Source organism: Fonsecaea nubica (genome assembly GCF_001646965.1).
Source record: "Fonsecaea nubica strain CBS 269.64 chromosome Unknown Scaff34, whole genome shotgun sequence".
Taxonomy (NCBI): domain Eukaryota; kingdom Fungi; phylum Ascomycota; class Eurotiomycetes; order Chaetothyriales; family Herpotrichiellaceae; genus Fonsecaea; species Fonsecaea nubica.
In genome coordinates this window covers 271,783-288,066 of record NW_019173707.1, presented here as the reverse complement: position 1 = coordinate 288,066, position 16,284 = coordinate 271,783, and the positions used below count along the sequence as shown (strand labels likewise).

At 52.2% G+C, this 16,284-nt stretch overlaps 6 protein-coding genes across 6 annotated transcripts; 2 read left to right on the top strand and 4 right to left on the bottom strand.

Annotated features, from left to right (window-relative positions):
• Positions 1 to 272: 272 nt before the first annotated feature.
• On the bottom strand, positions 273 to 2,194 carry AYO20_05771 (hypothetical protein; the record flags this gene model as incomplete). The annotated part of the gene is made up of 6 exons (XM_022644064.1): positions 273 to 473; positions 537 to 933; positions 1,009 to 1,552; positions 1,616 to 1,946; positions 1,999 to 2,081; positions 2,134 to 2,194. The coding sequence occupies 6 exons, from the start codon at positions 2,192 to 2,194 to the stop codon at positions 273 to 275; spliced, it is 1,617 nt and encodes a 538-aa protein (XP_022500068.1).
• Positions 2,195 to 3,009: 815 nt separating this feature from the next.
• AYO20_05770 (hypothetical protein) lies at positions 3,010 to 4,906 on the top strand (the record flags this gene model as incomplete). The annotated part of the gene is made up of 4 exons (XM_022644063.1): positions 3,010 to 3,400; positions 3,456 to 3,909; positions 3,962 to 4,167; positions 4,233 to 4,906. 4 exons carry the CDS (start codon positions 3,010 to 3,012, stop codon positions 4,904 to 4,906), a joined length of 1,725 nt encoding a protein of 574 aa, XP_022500067.1.
• Positions 4,907 to 5,073: 167 nt separating this feature from the next.
• AYO20_05769 (hypothetical protein) lies at positions 5,074 to 5,940 on the bottom strand (the record flags this gene model as incomplete). The annotated part of the gene is made up of 2 exons (XM_022644062.1): positions 5,074 to 5,648; positions 5,706 to 5,940. 2 exons carry the CDS (start codon positions 5,938 to 5,940, stop codon positions 5,074 to 5,076), a joined length of 810 nt encoding a protein of 269 aa, XP_022500066.1.
• Positions 5,941 to 6,536: 596 nt separating this feature from the next.
• Positions 6,537 to 8,427, bottom strand: AYO20_05768 (hypothetical protein; the record flags this gene model as incomplete). Its single annotated transcript, XM_022644061.1, has 3 exons — positions 6,537 to 7,136; positions 7,190 to 7,699; positions 7,753 to 8,427. 3 exons carry the CDS (start codon positions 8,425 to 8,427, stop codon positions 6,537 to 6,539), a joined length of 1,785 nt encoding a protein of 594 aa, XP_022500065.1.
• A 532-nt stretch (positions 8,428 to 8,959) lies between these two features.
• Positions 8,960 to 9,516, bottom strand: AYO20_05767 (hypothetical protein; the record flags this gene model as incomplete). The annotated part of the gene is made up of 2 exons (XM_022644060.1): positions 8,960 to 9,304; positions 9,367 to 9,516. The coding sequence occupies 2 exons, from the start codon at positions 9,514 to 9,516 to the stop codon at positions 8,960 to 8,962; spliced, it is 495 nt and encodes a 164-aa protein (XP_022500064.1).
• A 423-nt stretch (positions 9,517 to 9,939) lies between these two features.
• Positions 9,940 to 15,223, top strand: AYO20_05766 (hypothetical protein; the record flags this gene model as incomplete). Its single annotated transcript, XM_022644059.1, has 2 exons — positions 9,940 to 10,130; positions 10,177 to 15,223. The coding sequence occupies 2 exons, from the start codon at positions 9,940 to 9,942 to the stop codon at positions 15,221 to 15,223; spliced, it is 5,238 nt and encodes a 1,745-aa protein (XP_022500063.1).
• Between the last annotated feature and the right edge of the window lie 1,061 nt (positions 15,224 to 16,284).

The window sequence follows — 16,284 nt, the reverse complement described above, 5'->3', positions numbered from 1 at the left end:
TCGAGTCAGTCGTGATAGCAGTCGCCGCTCCAAAGATAATATGAATAGCAACTCAATCTCATTGATTGACATATGCCTCAGCTGACGAGAAACCAGCTTTTAAGGACGATCTATCGAGTATTGAAAGACCTATATCAAGATACATCTCTATCTCTCAAAGGCATTTGAGATGGATTGAGTAATTGACACGTATTTTCCAACAAAATGCCATGGTCAAGGACTTTGTTCTGTACCTGACACACAGCCAGCCAGCCCCATTCATGCTCGTTCCTCTAGAAGTGGAACACCTTGAGTCGAGAATCTCTCTGGCGCAACCTCTTCCCATACATGTAGATGACCACGACGGAGGCATCTATGACAAAGACCAATGCAGCAAGGATACAGAAGACGGCGACTAATCCGTTCGCTTGGAGCCAGGGAACAACTGCAAAGCCCACGGCGAATGAGACTAAGTTCTTGAATCCGTTGAACGTCTGTAGTTGCTTCGTCAGCATGTCTCCCCACGGGCAGATTGGCAATGGAGGGGGGTCACTTACCACGAGGCAGTCGAACAGAACGGGCGTGTAGCTGTCCATCAGGTACGGTTGGATGACGGACCCTATCCCTGTCAATGCCACGCCCACGAGACCGACGCCGATGACGGGGACGATCCAGTGCGTGCCGTGCTGGATGCCGACTCCGAACATCAAGAGCCCGGCGGGCACGAGAAATGCAGGAAAAACGGTCACGGGTAGACGCATCTCGGGCTCAAAGACGCCGTGGTTGCGTCTCGTGGACCACTGGCTCAGCTTGTCGTTCAAGAAGCCACAGAAGATGGAGCCAAAGGCGTTCCCGATACACGAGCTCAGATAGACGAGACCCTGCTGGCCGATGGAGAAGTTGTACGGTGGAGCTCCGAAATAGACGGGGATCATGGTTATCAAGACCACGACACTGTGAGATCATTCGGTGATCAGTCTGTGGACCTTGCTCAAGGCCTACGAAGGAAAGGGAGAGGCGAGCACTCACCACGTAACGTGGATAGAGAATGAAAAGACACCCCATACAACACTGGGATAACACCACGTAGCCCAGGGCCGCAAGAAGGAGGCCACCACATTGACGTCCTTCTGCACCGGAGACCAGGGCTTCAGCTCTTGGAGAAAGGTCCTCTTCTCTGGTGTCGGGTTCTGCGTCTCGACCATCTCAGTCGTCGTCTCGTCTTCACTCTTGGTCATGGTCATCAGACCGGAAGGAGATGCTTTCTGAGCGTCTAGCTCCATCTCTTCGTTCCCTTCTATCCCGACCGAGTCAAGTGCCTTGTGGAGATCTCGATGGTATTGTGTTTCGGGGACAAAGAGGAAGATCAAGATCAGGTCAACCCCGGCCATGATGCTGGTGAGCCAATGGAAGCAGCGCCAGCCTTTGGCTTGGATGAGGTATCCGCAGATGACGGGCGCCAAAGAGCTGCCCCAGCTGAGCCAGATGGTCTGAACTCCAGCCTGTGTACCTCTCTCGTGCAGATAGAAGAGATCATGGAGAGTGTCCACGCTCAACGGCTCGCTGGTGCCAGCTACATAAGTCCTCAGTCAGCTTGAATCCTAGATGAATGGAAAAAGGGATTTGCTAGACTCACCTGCCCATGACGCAAAGAATCTCGCCAGCAGCAGCGAAGGATATGACTTTGCCACGGATGCCCATATATTGCACACGAAGAAGACCACACTGGTAAGCAGCCAAATGGGGCGTTTCCCATAGCGAGTCGAGAAAGGAGCCACCGTGTAGCACCCCATGAACTCTCCAAGGAGGCAAGCTGAGATCAACCATGTCACCTGTGTCAGCGTGACGTTGAATTCGGCGATGATTTGCCCAAATCCTGGAGCCAGTCCTGTGATGCAGAAGTTGCACAGGCCGGACAACCACAGCACCGACCAAAAGGCTGTGACACGTTTCGTAAATGGCCAATTCTGAAAAGCGTCAGTATGTCTAAAATGACCAGAACAAGAGTATTATATCTACCAACGGATCATTGGGGTCATTCTGGCTCGGTTGAGGGACGAGCACAATCGATGTCCCCTTCTTGTGCTGCAAGGCTGTGGCCCCTGAAACCCACAAGTCAGCACCGAAAGACTCGGACGCGGCGATGACAATCACCTGATATCAGTTGGACAGTGCCATGACTATGTTCAATCTCGTGCAGAGCAAGACGCTTCATCCTTGACAGATGTTGACCCCGAATATGCTTAGTCGTTGTGTGATTTGAAGAACTCGAGGGGCGGTGGACTGAGGGTCACAGGCCACCGAGTGATTTTGTATTCCACTCCTCCACCGAAGTGCTCCTGGCCCCCGAGATCCTGGTCTGGGGTACATGGTTCCGGCCTCCGCAAAGTCTCCGCAAGAAGTCGAGAACGTGGTAGATTGGTAGTCGTCAATCTATTCGGATGTCCGCCGTCAGGGGGGAGCCCCGGAGTGTCCCATGCCCACGGGGACGGGTTGTGGGATTTCTTACCCCAGCATGCCCAACACAAGAAGTCCGGCAGAGAGAGAGGTCATAGTCAATAGTAAGCTATACGAATTCAAAGACCACAAGTTCGAGTGAAATGTTTCCTCGGAGACAAAGTGGCATCGGGTCCGGAGTTGACCACACACGGCTTCCCTTCTCTATAGGCCTGGGCTCAAAACAATGACACCCGTATTTTAGACTCATCTTTGACCATATCCGTCTGGTACTGGACTCAGAAGCAACCGGTCACTTCATCATTTTCTCGAGTCGGTACCACCAGTGGTGGCAAGTATTGGTCCCGGTGGTCTACCTCTCCCGCAACGATTGCCACACAAGAGCACACCTGTCGGACCGAGCATGAGCAGTTGACCTTGTCGCCACCTGCGAAGTATAGACCAGACTCAAGGTCTCGACGAATTCCCATATTGGGCGGCTGTTTCCAGTCAACAAGATCGAACACGAGGGTTACCACTCAGCAAAAGTCCACAATCAAAAGGACTTCAGAGGGTAACTGCACAGCTTCTATCATGATCGGGGTCGACTCCAAGATCGGGTCTGGTGAAACGCCACCAAACCTGACACCACAGCTCGTCAAGACTTTCGACAAAGGCACAGTTGGAGGTGACGAGTATGGCGAATTCACCGGGTTCGGCAAGGATGGGCAAGGCGAGGCGATCTTTGGCCCTGCGAGTTCCGTTCCCTTGAACCGTCGCAAGAAAGTCATCATTGTCGGGGCAGGCATCAACGGAATCCAGCAAGCGACCGTCCTCCTGAAGGATGGCTACGTCAAACATGGCGACATCCAGATCCTGGATGCACTCGACGCCTACGGCGGCGTCTGGCAGAAGAACAAGTACCCTGGCTGTGCATGCGACGTTCCCGCAATGATCTATACGACTTCTTATCACATCAATAAAAGTCAGTTAGTCCTCTCTCACAAATAAATCCGGGTCGGGAATGCTAACGGTCGCAGATTACACTCACTTCTACGCGGAAAGAGCACAGATCGAGGAGTATTATACCAACTTTGCCCTCCAATATGGTCTTGACAAGTGCACCCAGTTCCAGAGCTTTGTCAGATCCTGCGCGTGGGACGAGGACCTGATGGTGTGGCATGTGGCAGTGTCGAACAAACGGACTGGCCAGACTGAGCATTGGATCGCCGACTTTGTCTGTCAATGCATTGGAAGTCTTGATCGACCGAAATGGGGCAACACTCCTGGCAGAGAGAACTTCAAGGGCATCTCCTGGCACACTGCCCACTGGAGGCACGACGTCGACCTCACCGGTAAGAAGGTGGCCATCATTGGCTGTGGGCCGAGCGCAGCACAGCTTCTGCCCGAGATCATCGACAAACCTGAGCATCTGACTGTGTATATGCGGACCCCGCCGGTCTGTGTTGCAAGAGGTGATTTTGCGTACTCGGGGTATGTTCTTCCCAGTAACCAGCGTCATAAACAAGTGCTGAGTGCTCAATAGTCTCTTCCGGTGGGCCCTGAAATGGATACCCTTGTTTGCGTGGGTGGTCAGGACTTACATGAACCTGGAGATGATGCGGGAATGTCGCCCGATGGCCACAGACGGCGACCCCATGAATGACAAGATGACCGAGGAAGCCATCAGGTACATGGAGTCACAGATTTCGGACCCAGAACTGCGGGAGAAAGTCCGACCTCATTCAAAGTGTAAGTGATATTCGAACCCCTGTACCGTCTCCGATCGTGCTCAGTAGGTACTGAATCTTGAGAAGTTTTCTGTAAACGACCGCTCCACCTCGACAAGTTTTATTCCTCTTTGGCAAAAAAGAACTGCACGGTGTTGAGAGAAGACCTTGTCCGGTACACCGAAAAGGGTGTGTTGTCCAGGGACAAGTCGACCGGCAAGGAGACGGAGCGGGAGTACGACATCATCATCTTCGGCACGGGCTTCAACGTCGCCCAATTCCTCGAGCACGAAAAGGTGACGGGCCTCAACGGGCTCGATCTCCAGGTCAAATGGAAAGAACATCCCGAAGCTCTCTACGGCCTGGCAACCAGCCAATTCCCCAACATGTTCTACTGCTTTGGTCCGAACTCGGCCCACGTCTGGTCCTCGCAGCAGGACAACTGGGAGCGACAAGCGCGGTTCGCGGCCAAGGTCGTCAAGGAGGCGGTCCTGAGGCAGAAGAGAGGCGTCAAGCTGGCGATCCATCCACGGCGAGATTTTGAGCACGAATACAACCTCGAGGTCCAGCGCAGGCAGACGGGGACGTTTGTCTGGGCCCGTCCGGACTGTGTCACGTACTACAAGAACGATGACGGGTGGAATACCTTCACCATGCCCTGGACGTGGTGGCAGTTCCGGCGCATGTTGAGCAAGATTCGTTGGGACCAGTGGGAGGTCATTGAGAAGCCGGTGAGCAAGGTGCAGATTGAGGGGATGTAGCTCTGCAATGCTGTGGCAAAATGGTATCTAGGGACTTAGTACACAAGTATGCAATGATATCTCTGAAACTCGCTGCCAATAGTTCCAGTAGCTCAAGGGTGTGAAGATGCGTTCTTATGGTCAGAGTGGTGTTGTCAAGAGATATCAGAAGATATTGACTCTTCGTCCTAGTCTACCATTTTGTCTGAGACAAACTCCCTAAAATGCTCGAGTGTTCGAACAAACGCCTTTTGATACTGCTCCCGAACATCCTTGTCCTCGGTATCCGGTCGAGCGGCGAATCCATGGCCCATCCGCGGATAGCTTTCAATCTTGAACGGCACTCTGGGCCCGATCCTGCTGCTTGCCCACTCGTGGAGGTCGTTAGGCAGTGAGGCAGGGACCATGTCGTCTTCCTCCGCCAGGCCGATGTAGAGCGGCGCCTGAATGCCGTCCAGGTCCTCTGCTTCCACGAAGCTAGGGTGGAAGGAAGCGGCCGCGTGCAATACATTCTTGCTCAGTCTCAACACGTGTTTACCCCCAAAGCAGTACCCTACCCCGACAACTGCGGAGTCGGGATACTGGTCTCTGAGATGGCTGGTCAACTTGCCGAGAAGAGCAGAGACCCTTGCATGGTCATGTCGTTGCAGCCAGGCTGGAAAGTCCAGGTCGCGTAGGATCTGCTTTTCTTCTTCAGGCCACGGCTGCTCCTCGATTGACAAGGAGCGATCTTGCTTGAGAAACTGAATCGGCAACGGGTCACCTGGCCGTGCATGAGAGCCATGATGAGTGAAGCTGGGGAGGGGATGAATGGGCTCACCTTCGAAATAGTCTGGAATCACCACACGCCATCCTTCTTTGGCAAAGTTATCTGCCAGGATGAGATTGTGCTTGGCCAGGCCGAATCCATCAGGCAATAGCAACAGTAGTCCTTGAGTGCCTGGTGAGTCCGGCTCGTTGCCACTGACGTAGCAGTCGACGACGCCCAAGGCGGCATATTGTCCGAGAGGGACGTAGGAGTCTATCCATAAACGAGTGTCAATCACCCGTGACATGTTACAACCAATAGACACGACCATGGGGAGTGAGGCATTGAGCCCCCTGGTATACGGTGAGAGATACGCACCTGGGGCAGCCTTGCCTACTTGACAACAATTTGACATGTCGACTGTGTGGCCCGATTGAATGAGATCTTGTTAGGCAATCTGGAAGTGGGAAAGGAGGAAGACCCAGCCTTTGTCTTTCATACTCCTAACAAGAGGACATTTGGTAAGGGTTGCTACACCAAGTCGGGCAGATGTGATTTGTTGCCCTCGGAGCAAGTTGTGGTTATTGTCCGATCCGACAGCCTTGTGTAGAGGGTGACAAAAGAGTTCAGGGCTGGCATCACCGGTTGACAGATGGTCTCTACGTATACTATCCCCCGAATACGATGGTGATGAATATTCACAGCAGGGTGCCGAAAGGTCTATTCCGGATACTGCGGCACTATCTGGACTCGTCGCAGTAGAGGTCTCTACTCATACTTCAGCCAGCAAGTTACTGGCCTTAGCAATATACCTAAGAGTCCCAATGCCCGGCATACGTCGCGACATGATCGGGTTAGAGCCTGGATCATGTTCGCTCAATGTTGTTTCTTCCTGGGGTGTTATTAAACATTCTTCTCCTTCTTCAGACCATCTGCTGTTGGCTGGATTGGCTCGAAGTCCTTGTTTTCCTTCCTCTCCCATTGTGGTTGATGATATCCCGGCGGACAAGGCCCAACAAGCCAGTCAGTCCTCATTGCTTCAGAGCCCCCAGTACCTTCGGAGGGCTGGAACTCCAACGCCAACTTCACCAGATCCAAGTCACCCAGCCCCCACATGCTGCCATCTACTCTCTGGTAGTAGTCCTTTTTGAGGGCCTTGTCGAACGTCCTGTCGGCGATGAAACCCCTGATCACGTTTTGGTTCTTCCCGTGGCTGACAATCTCGTCGTAGTGACGGATTTTGCCAATCAAGTCTTTATTGCGAGCTTTCAGTGCCGTCTGCTGTTCTTCTGTGTACTTGCCGTAAGACTGCATTTGCATGTTCGCGACGACGAGCGAGCATTGGACCACGTACGATCCCCCTTGGCGACTGCGCAGATAGAGACCATGTAGGACCCCGGCGGCGCCAGCATGGCCTGTCAGGTAGTCGGCATTCGGGCCGGGGAAGATGTGTGGCTCGTCGTATCCGTGGAATCGGCCAATGTCAAGACCAACACCGCAAACCTGGACGTCGGGGTTAGCAAGGAGGAAACAATCAAGGAAGCATTCTGACACACAGTATCAGCGATCTGTGCCCAGCCTGGTCTTGTGACCCACGGGCCTTTCCAGCCGTAGCAATTTTCCTGGCAATAAATAAGGCCTCGATCTCGATTCGCCACCAAACCCAGCACGGCGTCGCGGCCAAAACCGAGATGTTCCATTACGGCAGGACGATAGCCGTCAATGAAAACATCAGCCTCCTCGATTAGCTCGAGCAGCTTCTTTCTCCCCTCGAAGGTCTTGAGGTCGATGTCGACACTGGTCTTGCCAATACAACCGTCAATGAGTGTGATGGGCAGCTCGGTGTTCTTTACGCAGGACACACGGATAACAGTCGCCCCCAAAGCTGCGCAGACGCGGCCAATGGTGGGCGCGGCAATCGCGCGTGAAAGGTCCAGGACTTTAATTCCAGACAGCGGTCTACGGTCGGAGGGGTCGACAGGCACTTGGTCCCAGGACACGGCAGGTTGGGTATAATGCGTTTGTGGAATCAAGTTGTAGTATGGTTCATCTTTTATTGCTTTACCCTGTGAGCGGTCAGCTGAGATAGATCGTGAGAGCTTTGTTCGAGCAGCATTACCTGAGGAGTGGATTCGAACTCTTCCTTTTCGAGGCATACTGTGCCGGGAGTTCGATAGACGTTGTTACTCCAGTTGTCGAGAACCTTTGAGTCAATGGTCCCGACGACGTTGCTGTACATTTCGATGATTTGTGGCCAGGTCAAGTTCTTCTCATCGTGCTGTGGAACGTTCAGCATCTCCAAGAGTGGCGTGGGATTCATGTTGCCGTGGAGAGAGTACCATCGTCCATCTTTCGACTTGTATATGTTTGTGCCCAGCTGTCGATAAAGCTCTCGGGTCATACCGTGATCCCAGCGCTGGACAGCGGCCATCATCTTCGGACTGCCAGATAACCATTCGCTCTCATGGCGGACGAACAGAGCGCCGAGTCCATTGAGCAAGGCCTGCGAAACATCAATGTGACACTCTTGCTCAATTCCATATCGATCTTGAGCGATGGCAAGAGCCAAAAGTCCAATGTAGCCAAGGAGACCAGCTTGGGATTCTGCTGCTTTGAACGGAACAGGGAAGAAAGGATCCGTTTCATCCCCAGTAAATTGGACGTGATCTTTCCATCGTTTCACTTCCTCCGGGAGGTTAAGACGAGGGTCTGCGACAATGACCTCGTAGATTCTCTGGGCTTCTGACTGAAGGGTGTAAGGAACTTCGTCCCGATGGTTCTGCCCCGCAATCATGACTCTTGGTGAACGCCTCCGTAGTGCCTTCGGGAGGAATGGGGGCCAAGTGATAGGGACTTTGCCGTTTAGATCAATCCTCTCCTGGGGGTTTTGAGTCGAATTCCCATCCTTTGTATTGTAAGCGCTGAACCCTTTGAAAGTCATTCATCTACGTTCTCCAGCGTCCTTGCGATGTTCTACGCGGTGGTGGCGGACGTCGCGGTGGTTCATGTCGGGCCCGGACTGCATGACGAGCGTCCACTGTATGGTCGACGCTTTCTTCACTGCCTTCGGGCCATGCGACATAGCTATGTCTCGGAAAGCTATTGCCCTAGTACCGCGAATATCCTTTCATTACCGAAGGGAGGAGAAGATATGTTACGATTTGTCGATTCTCCGAAGATGTCTTGCTCCGGAAGCTTCAATTCACTCGGTAAAAGCACAGAGTAGGTCGTGTATGCTCTCCGCCAGGCTTAAGGCGAGTTCAACATCGATTACATCCCAAATGACATCCCCTCTGATTGTCGGCCACAAGGCGTAGTGGTCCGACTCAGCAATTGCGCTCAGAGAGATCATGGGATGACTCCGCCTCGTCTGGGTTTTTGCCACCCAGCTTCCTTCTAAAGCACATTGTAATCGTGCCGAAGACAGAGCCCGTAAGCCATAGCAGCATATTGATAATGTTAAATGCAGCGGCGGCTTCAATATGCGTGGATTGGCTCTCAAAATACCTGCCGCCAAACGATGCAATCACCCCCACCCAGGCAAAAGTGAGGACCCATTGCCAGAACAGAACCCACAGCAGCCACAGCCGACTGGGAAATGGGAAGACGATGTCGATCGCGAACACCAACGCTGTCAGGGCAGATAAAGAGGCGATGGCGATGGCGTAGACCTGCAGGTACAAGTGTGTGTCAGGAATATCAGGTATCAAAGGTTCATCCCCGGGAAACCTACCGAAACACCTGTATTTGTGGGGCCATTGGCTATGTCTGAAGCATTGAGAGCAATGGCAGTTATAGCAAATGTGAATTGTAAAATAACTTGAGCAATGTGGACAACGCGGCTTGTTGGGGCAGCCTTCCAGGGAAGCCCGACCTTGAACATGTTGTGCCAACGCGACAGCATGGATATAGCCCGTGCTTGAAAAGAGATGCGACCGTTAGTGCTCATTGAATTTGAGCAAAGAAGAGTGTTGAACACTGTCTAGCTTATAACATTGTAGGGACTCAGGCAGCAAGAATTCTCGGACCAAGACCCAATGCGTATTCGTATTCGACTAATTTCCCTTTTGGGGAGGTAAGGTGGAGACGATCAAGAATAGCGCGAGAGCACTAAATACTCCACAGTACTACAGCGTACAGAGCCGTCTACTCCGCCGTAGCGCGAACTCCAATATTTTGTAGAAAAAAAAATATCCCCGCAGCAGGAAATATTGGCGCAATTGAAGGATAAGAGGAGTGCACGCCTACCGCCGACATTCCTCTCGCCAGGTTCACTGTCACCGCCGTGTTATGGCTTTGATGCGCAATGGCAGGATACGTCAAACCAATTCCTGCGGCCACCGGCGGCCTGGCCTTTTCCCGTCTCCAGTCCGACGAGATCAGAAAGATCTCCGTCAAGCGAATCCATGTCACTCCAGCGCTGGATTCTATGTTTGGTCCAGTTCCAGGAGGTCTGCATGACCCTGCCCTGGGTGCCATCCAGGCTCTGGATGCAAAGTAAGTCCTCGACCGTTTGCGCTAGCTTCGGTGCTAACATCTTCAGCTGCTCTACTTGTCGCATGAATGCGATCCACTGTACCGGGCACTGCGGACATATTGAACTTCCTGTCACTTGCTATCATCCACAATACATTGACTCTACTCTACGCCTTCTCCGAGCGAAATGTGCCTACTGTCATCGCTTCAAAGCTGCAGAGAACTTTGTCAATCAAACGGTGTGCTCCCTTCGGTTGTTGCAATATGGGTTGGTGGAGGATTACCACACTATACAGAATATTCACCTCAGAGGAGGACTGCCAAAGATACCGAGGAAGACTGGACCAGACCAGATGGTTGAAGATGTGGCGGAAATCGAACCAGAGGAAGATATTGCGGAGCTTATTGATCGGAGAACGAGAATGACAACGCGTGCCATCAAATTGGCGCGAAGAGAGAAACGGATCGATGACCAGGCTCTGGTCCGAAACACTATCGCTATCGCTGCCCGAAAGCATGTAATCGCCTCTTTCCTCAAGGAGGTCCCCAATCTAAAGAAATGCGCCAACTGCGGTGGTGCCAGCATCTCCTATAGAAAAGATAGGAGCGTCAAGATCTTCAGACTGCCGCTAGCAAAGAAGCAAAAGGAAGCCATGTATGTCCTTGGGAAAAAGGCGCCAAACCCTCTCCTGTTTCTCCACTCCGAACAGACTCAGAGAGATGAGGTCAAAAAGACCGCCCTGGTCAACGGACATCATGACGAGGATATCGAGATGTCCGACCAAGACGACGTTGAGGATGCAGAACTACATGGAGCTGAAGAAGAAATCGCTATGCGTAATGCACTCGAGACGTCATCCAAGTCGAAGAAAGCGGACATCGAGGATGAGGACGACGTACAAGCATACATGACAACGAGCGAGATACATGCTGCCCTGACCCTACTGTTTGACCGGGAGCAGGAAGTCCTCCAGCTGTTGTATGCATCTCAGCCCGGTCGAAAAACGGTTCGCGTATCTCCGGACATGTTTTTTGTCACCGCGATTCTTGTTCCGCCGAACAGATTTCGACCTTTGGCTAGGCATGGACCTAATCAAATGCTGGAGAATCAACTAAATACGGTTCTGAACAAAATCATCAAGGCGGCTGGTGATGTTCAGCGCATCTCACGGGAGTCGAAAAGAGCAAAGATCGACCCAACGGTTAGACCAAGGAACTTGAACGAGAGCTTGCAAGCCGCAATTGTCCTCCAAGAGGCAGTAAATGCGCTGATAGATTCCCCTACACCTGCTTCAGGCCGGCCAACCGACCAAGGCATAAAGCAAGTCCTGGAGAAGAAGGAGGGCCTTTTCCGAATGCACATGATGGGGAAGCGCGTCAACTTCGCTGCTCGCAGTGTAATATCGCCCGATCCGAACATCGAAACCAACGAAATCGGTGTACCTCTTGTTTTCGCAAAGAAACTGACCTACCCCGAACCAGTGACGAGTCACAATTTCGAAGAGCTGAGCAAGGCGGTGATAAATGGTACTGAAAAATACCCCGGGGCCGCAGCTATTGAGAATGAGAACGGAATGGTTCTCAGCCTGAAGCGCAAGACCATTGAACAAAGAAGAGCCCTCGCAAAGCAATTGATGACTTCGACCGCCCCCGAAGCGAAGGGGGAGAACGGCAAAAAGGTGTACCGGCACCTTCAAACAGGCGACGTGGTTATCATGAATCGTCAGCCGACTCTGCACAAGCCATCCATGATGGGTCACCGTGCACGCGTGCTAACGAACCAAAAGACCATTCGTATGCATTATGCGAACTGTAACACTTACAATGCTGACTTCGACGGTGATGAGATGAACATGCATTTTCCTCAGAATGAGCTTGCTCGAACCGAAGCTCTTCAAATCGCGGACACGGATCACCAGTATCTGTCTGCAACTGCGGGCAAACCCTTACGTGGGTTGATTCAAGACCATATATCCATGGGTGTTCAATTTACCAGCCGGGACGTTTTCTTCGATCGAGACCAATACCAACAGTTACTTTATAGCTGTCTCAGGCCGGAAGATTACAATACCGTGTTTGACAAGATCCAAATGGTGGCGCCGGCGGTGTTAAAGCCGAAAATACTATGGACCGGCAAGCAAGTGATCACGACAGTATTGAAAAATATCACTCCTGAAAGATTCCGTGGCATCAACCTCACGAGCAAATCATCTACATCGTCAGACTCGTGGGGCGAAAAGACGTCTGAGGAACCTGAGCAATGGACTGTTAGCAGGAGTAAGGTGGTATTCAGAGACACGGAACAAGTGGTGATTTTCAAAGACGGCGAGCACCTTTGCGGAATTCTTGACAAGAGCCAACTCGGCCCCAGCGCTGGTGGTCTGATCCATTCCGTACACGAGGTCTATGGACATATCACTGCGGGCAAACTAATGAGCATCCTCGGCCGACTTCTCACAAGATTCCTCAATGAGAGGGCCTGGACCTGTGGAATGGACGACCTCTATCTGACACCTGAAGGCGACAAGGAACGGCGACAAGAGTTGAATAAGGCGAAACAAATGGGTCTGGAGGCTTCAGCCGAGTATGTGACATTGAAGTCCGGCGAGGTCGACCAAGAAAACCCCGAACTGCTTAGTCGCCTTGAAAGCGTACTTCGTAACGATGAGCAGCTCAATGGTTTGGACCAGGTTTACAAGGCCAAAGTGAAATCGATCACGGACGCTGTCTCAAAAGCCTGCCTGCCTGCTGGGCTTCGAAAGCCATTCCCTCGGAATCAGATGCAAGCAATGACGATCTCTGGAGCCAAAGGCTCGAGTGTCAATGCAAATCTCATCTCTTGCAATCTAGGTCAGCAGGTTCTGGAAGGGCGCAGAGTTCCTGTGATGGTCAGTGGCAAGACGCTGCCGTCCTTCCGAGCCTTTGAGACGGAGCCAGCTGCTGGTGGGTATGTGTCAGGACGATTCTTAACGGGTATCAAACCACAAGAATACTACTTCCACGCCATGTCTGGCAGAGAGGGCTTGATTGATACCGCTGTAAAAACGTCCAAATCCGGGTACCTGCAGCGCTGCATCGTCAAGGGCCTTGAAGGTCTTCGAACCGAGTACGACACGTCCGTACGCGAAAGTTCAAACGGAAGTATCATTCAGTTCCTGTACGGAGAAGATGGACTCGAAGTCACCAAGCAGAAGCATCTGAAAGAGTTTACTTTCCTTGCTGAAAATCACCACTCGGTTGCAACACTTATGAATGCAGAAGAGGTGATTCACAAACTGCCGCTATCAGAGTTGGATGAGGAACAGAAGAAGATTCTGAGATCACTGAAGAAGTCCAAGCAGAAGGATCCATTGACTGCTTCTTTCAGCCCCGCAAGCCATTTAGGAAGCACTTCCGAGTCATTTGCCATGGCGTTGAATGACTATGTCAAGGAAGACCCGAATAGATTGATCAAGGACAAAAAGACGAACCCTACCGGTGTGCTCAGCAAGAAGACGTTTCGAGCCGTTATGAACCTGAAGTACATGAAGTCCATTGTCGATGCCGGGGAGGCAGTCGGGGTCGTCGCAGCACAATCTGTGGGAGAACCTTCGACCCAGATGACATTGAATACTTTCCACTTGGCCGGCCACTCAGCAAAGAACGTCACCCTCGGTATTCCTCGACTGCGGGAGATTATCATGACTGCCAGCGCCAAAATCATGACCCCAACAATGACACTCAAGCCCATCGAAGAGTTGAACATTGCTGAAGGAGAACGCTTCGCTAAAAGCATCAGCCGCTTGCCACTCTCCTATGTCATTGACGACATGTCGGTCACCGAGAGGACTGGCGGTGGCGCAGGACATGAGAATGAAAGAATCTACGACATTCGAATAGACCTATATGACCCAGAGGAATACGAGGAGGAATATGCCATTAAAAGGGTAGACGTCCAACGATGCTTCGAGACGATGTTCCTACCTAGACTGGATAAGATGATTAAAGCCGAACTCAAGAAGAAGGCCAAAGAGGCAGACCGCTCAGAGGTTACGGCAGCTGTTCCAAACGTTGGCACGTCGGTAGGTGTCTCCGAGGAAGCCAGGACAAGAGGTCCAAGAGCTACTGAAAATGAAGGTGGCGAAGACGACATTGATGAAGAAGCCGACCCCGACGATGCCAAAGACATGGCGGCCAGACGTAGAAGAGAGAACACGTTCGACGAGCCCGACGAGGAGGAAGATGCCATAGCACGGGAGTCAGACGACGAAGGGATGAGTGACGACAATGGCGATATGGACGAGGAGGAAAATACACTCCGCGCTCGCCAAACAGCGAAATCTAAGAACGCGCAAAACCTTCGAGAATTAGACCCTGACGACGAAGGAGACGACGCTGAAGATTCGGCAGATGAGGCGCGAGTCAACCAGCTAAAGAGTCAACTAGACCACCTCAAACGTTTCATCTTCGCAAGAAACCAGGGCAAATCCTGTCGCATTGTCCTCAGTTACAGCTCCAGAACGCCGAAACTACTTCTCCTTCCTCTGCTCGAAAAGTGCGCGCACACATCAGTCATTCAGTCGATCCCTGGGCTCGGTGTTTGCACACAGTTCATGGAGGAAGTTCACGGGCCCGATGGCAGACCGGTCAGGCGCATTAATCCAGAGACAAACAAGGAGGAGATCGTCAAACAACCAATGATCACCACCGAAGGGGTCAACTTACTCGCGATGCGCGACTACCAGGACCAGATCTACCCGCATTCCATCTACACCAACTCAGTTCACGATATGCTGAAGTACTATGGTGTCGAAGCTGCGCGGGCGACGATTGTTAAGGAAATAGACGGTGTGTTCAAAGGGCACGGGATCGGTGTAGATACACGGCACTTGAGTCTGATCGGCGATGCTATGACGCATTCCGGCAGCTATCAACCTTTCAGCCGGCACGGTCTTGTAAAAGAAGGAGGAAGTGTGTTGGCAAAGATGAGCTTCGAGACGGTCATGGGATTCCTCAAGGATGCAGTATTGTTCGGCGAACGGGATCCCTTACTTGGACCCAGTGCACGCATTGTGGCAGGAAGGAGAGGCAATATCGGCACGGGAGCGTTTGATGTAGTCATGCCTGTACATTGAAGAGAGTCTTGGTTTGAAGCAGGAGTACTTGATACATGTTTAATGAAATGATTTGGATGGGACAATATTGGACATGGACGGCGGAATGGGCAAGGCAACGTCTCTCCCGAGAGCCACTGGGTTTGTTCGCCTTGCGGTTCCGATTCTGGACGACACTTGAAACAGTTCATCCCTGCGCCGATGGTGCAACACTCCTTGCGACCGACTTGTCCCCAAGGAGCAGAAGCATTCTGGAAAAGGGTGAAGCCGGCGACTACGAGTATACTGCAGCGTACCATGAGGAGGAGAGCTGCAAATCCACCGGCGGCCCAGATCCTACAACGGCCCGCGACAAGCATTTCATTGCCCCGAACGACCCACCAGTGCTGAGGCTCTAACACGGCCGAGTTTGGGACAAACGGCAGCTAGTAAACGGAAACACCTCCCGCTTGTGCAGGAAAGGAAGAAAGGAGAGTCCCAGCTCTGCCTCGAACAGGAAGCAGGAGTCGTCACTGAGACCGGCCCCATTGAGACCCGGTTTCCCGAAAAAGCAGACGAAGAAGACTTCGGCATGATTCCGAGAATAGCGCCCTCTGCATTCTCAAGGCCGCGCTTCGAAACAGGGAATGTCGAGGGAATGAGGTCCCCTAATAGGATGCTCACAACTGAGCCTCCCTCGAAACTACCTCCTCCTTGTACTTGGTACTCTAGCACCTAGCTAGCGGTGCAGTAGCTGAGGAACAGCACCAATTGATACGAGCAGATCAAACCCCCAAGAGGTTCTCCTTCGGCATTGGTATCATCGTCTGGCGCCATCCGAGGGACGGATCCAACAGATTGACAGTACCAGTATACCAAGTTTGCATTAGGATACCGTACAAATCCTTGGGTCCTCTCTCAGACCTGTCTAACCACCGTTAACGCCAGGCTGACTTTCCGAGCACCGCCTTCTCGACGAGGAGTGAGCAGGAGATTAGCAAGAGCACCTTTCCCGGCACCTTGTTTCTCTAGATGGACCCATTGATCCCGTTGGAGCGAGCAAAGTCAAATTGGGATTCTTGCGTGCCTTGCAGGAAGGAAGC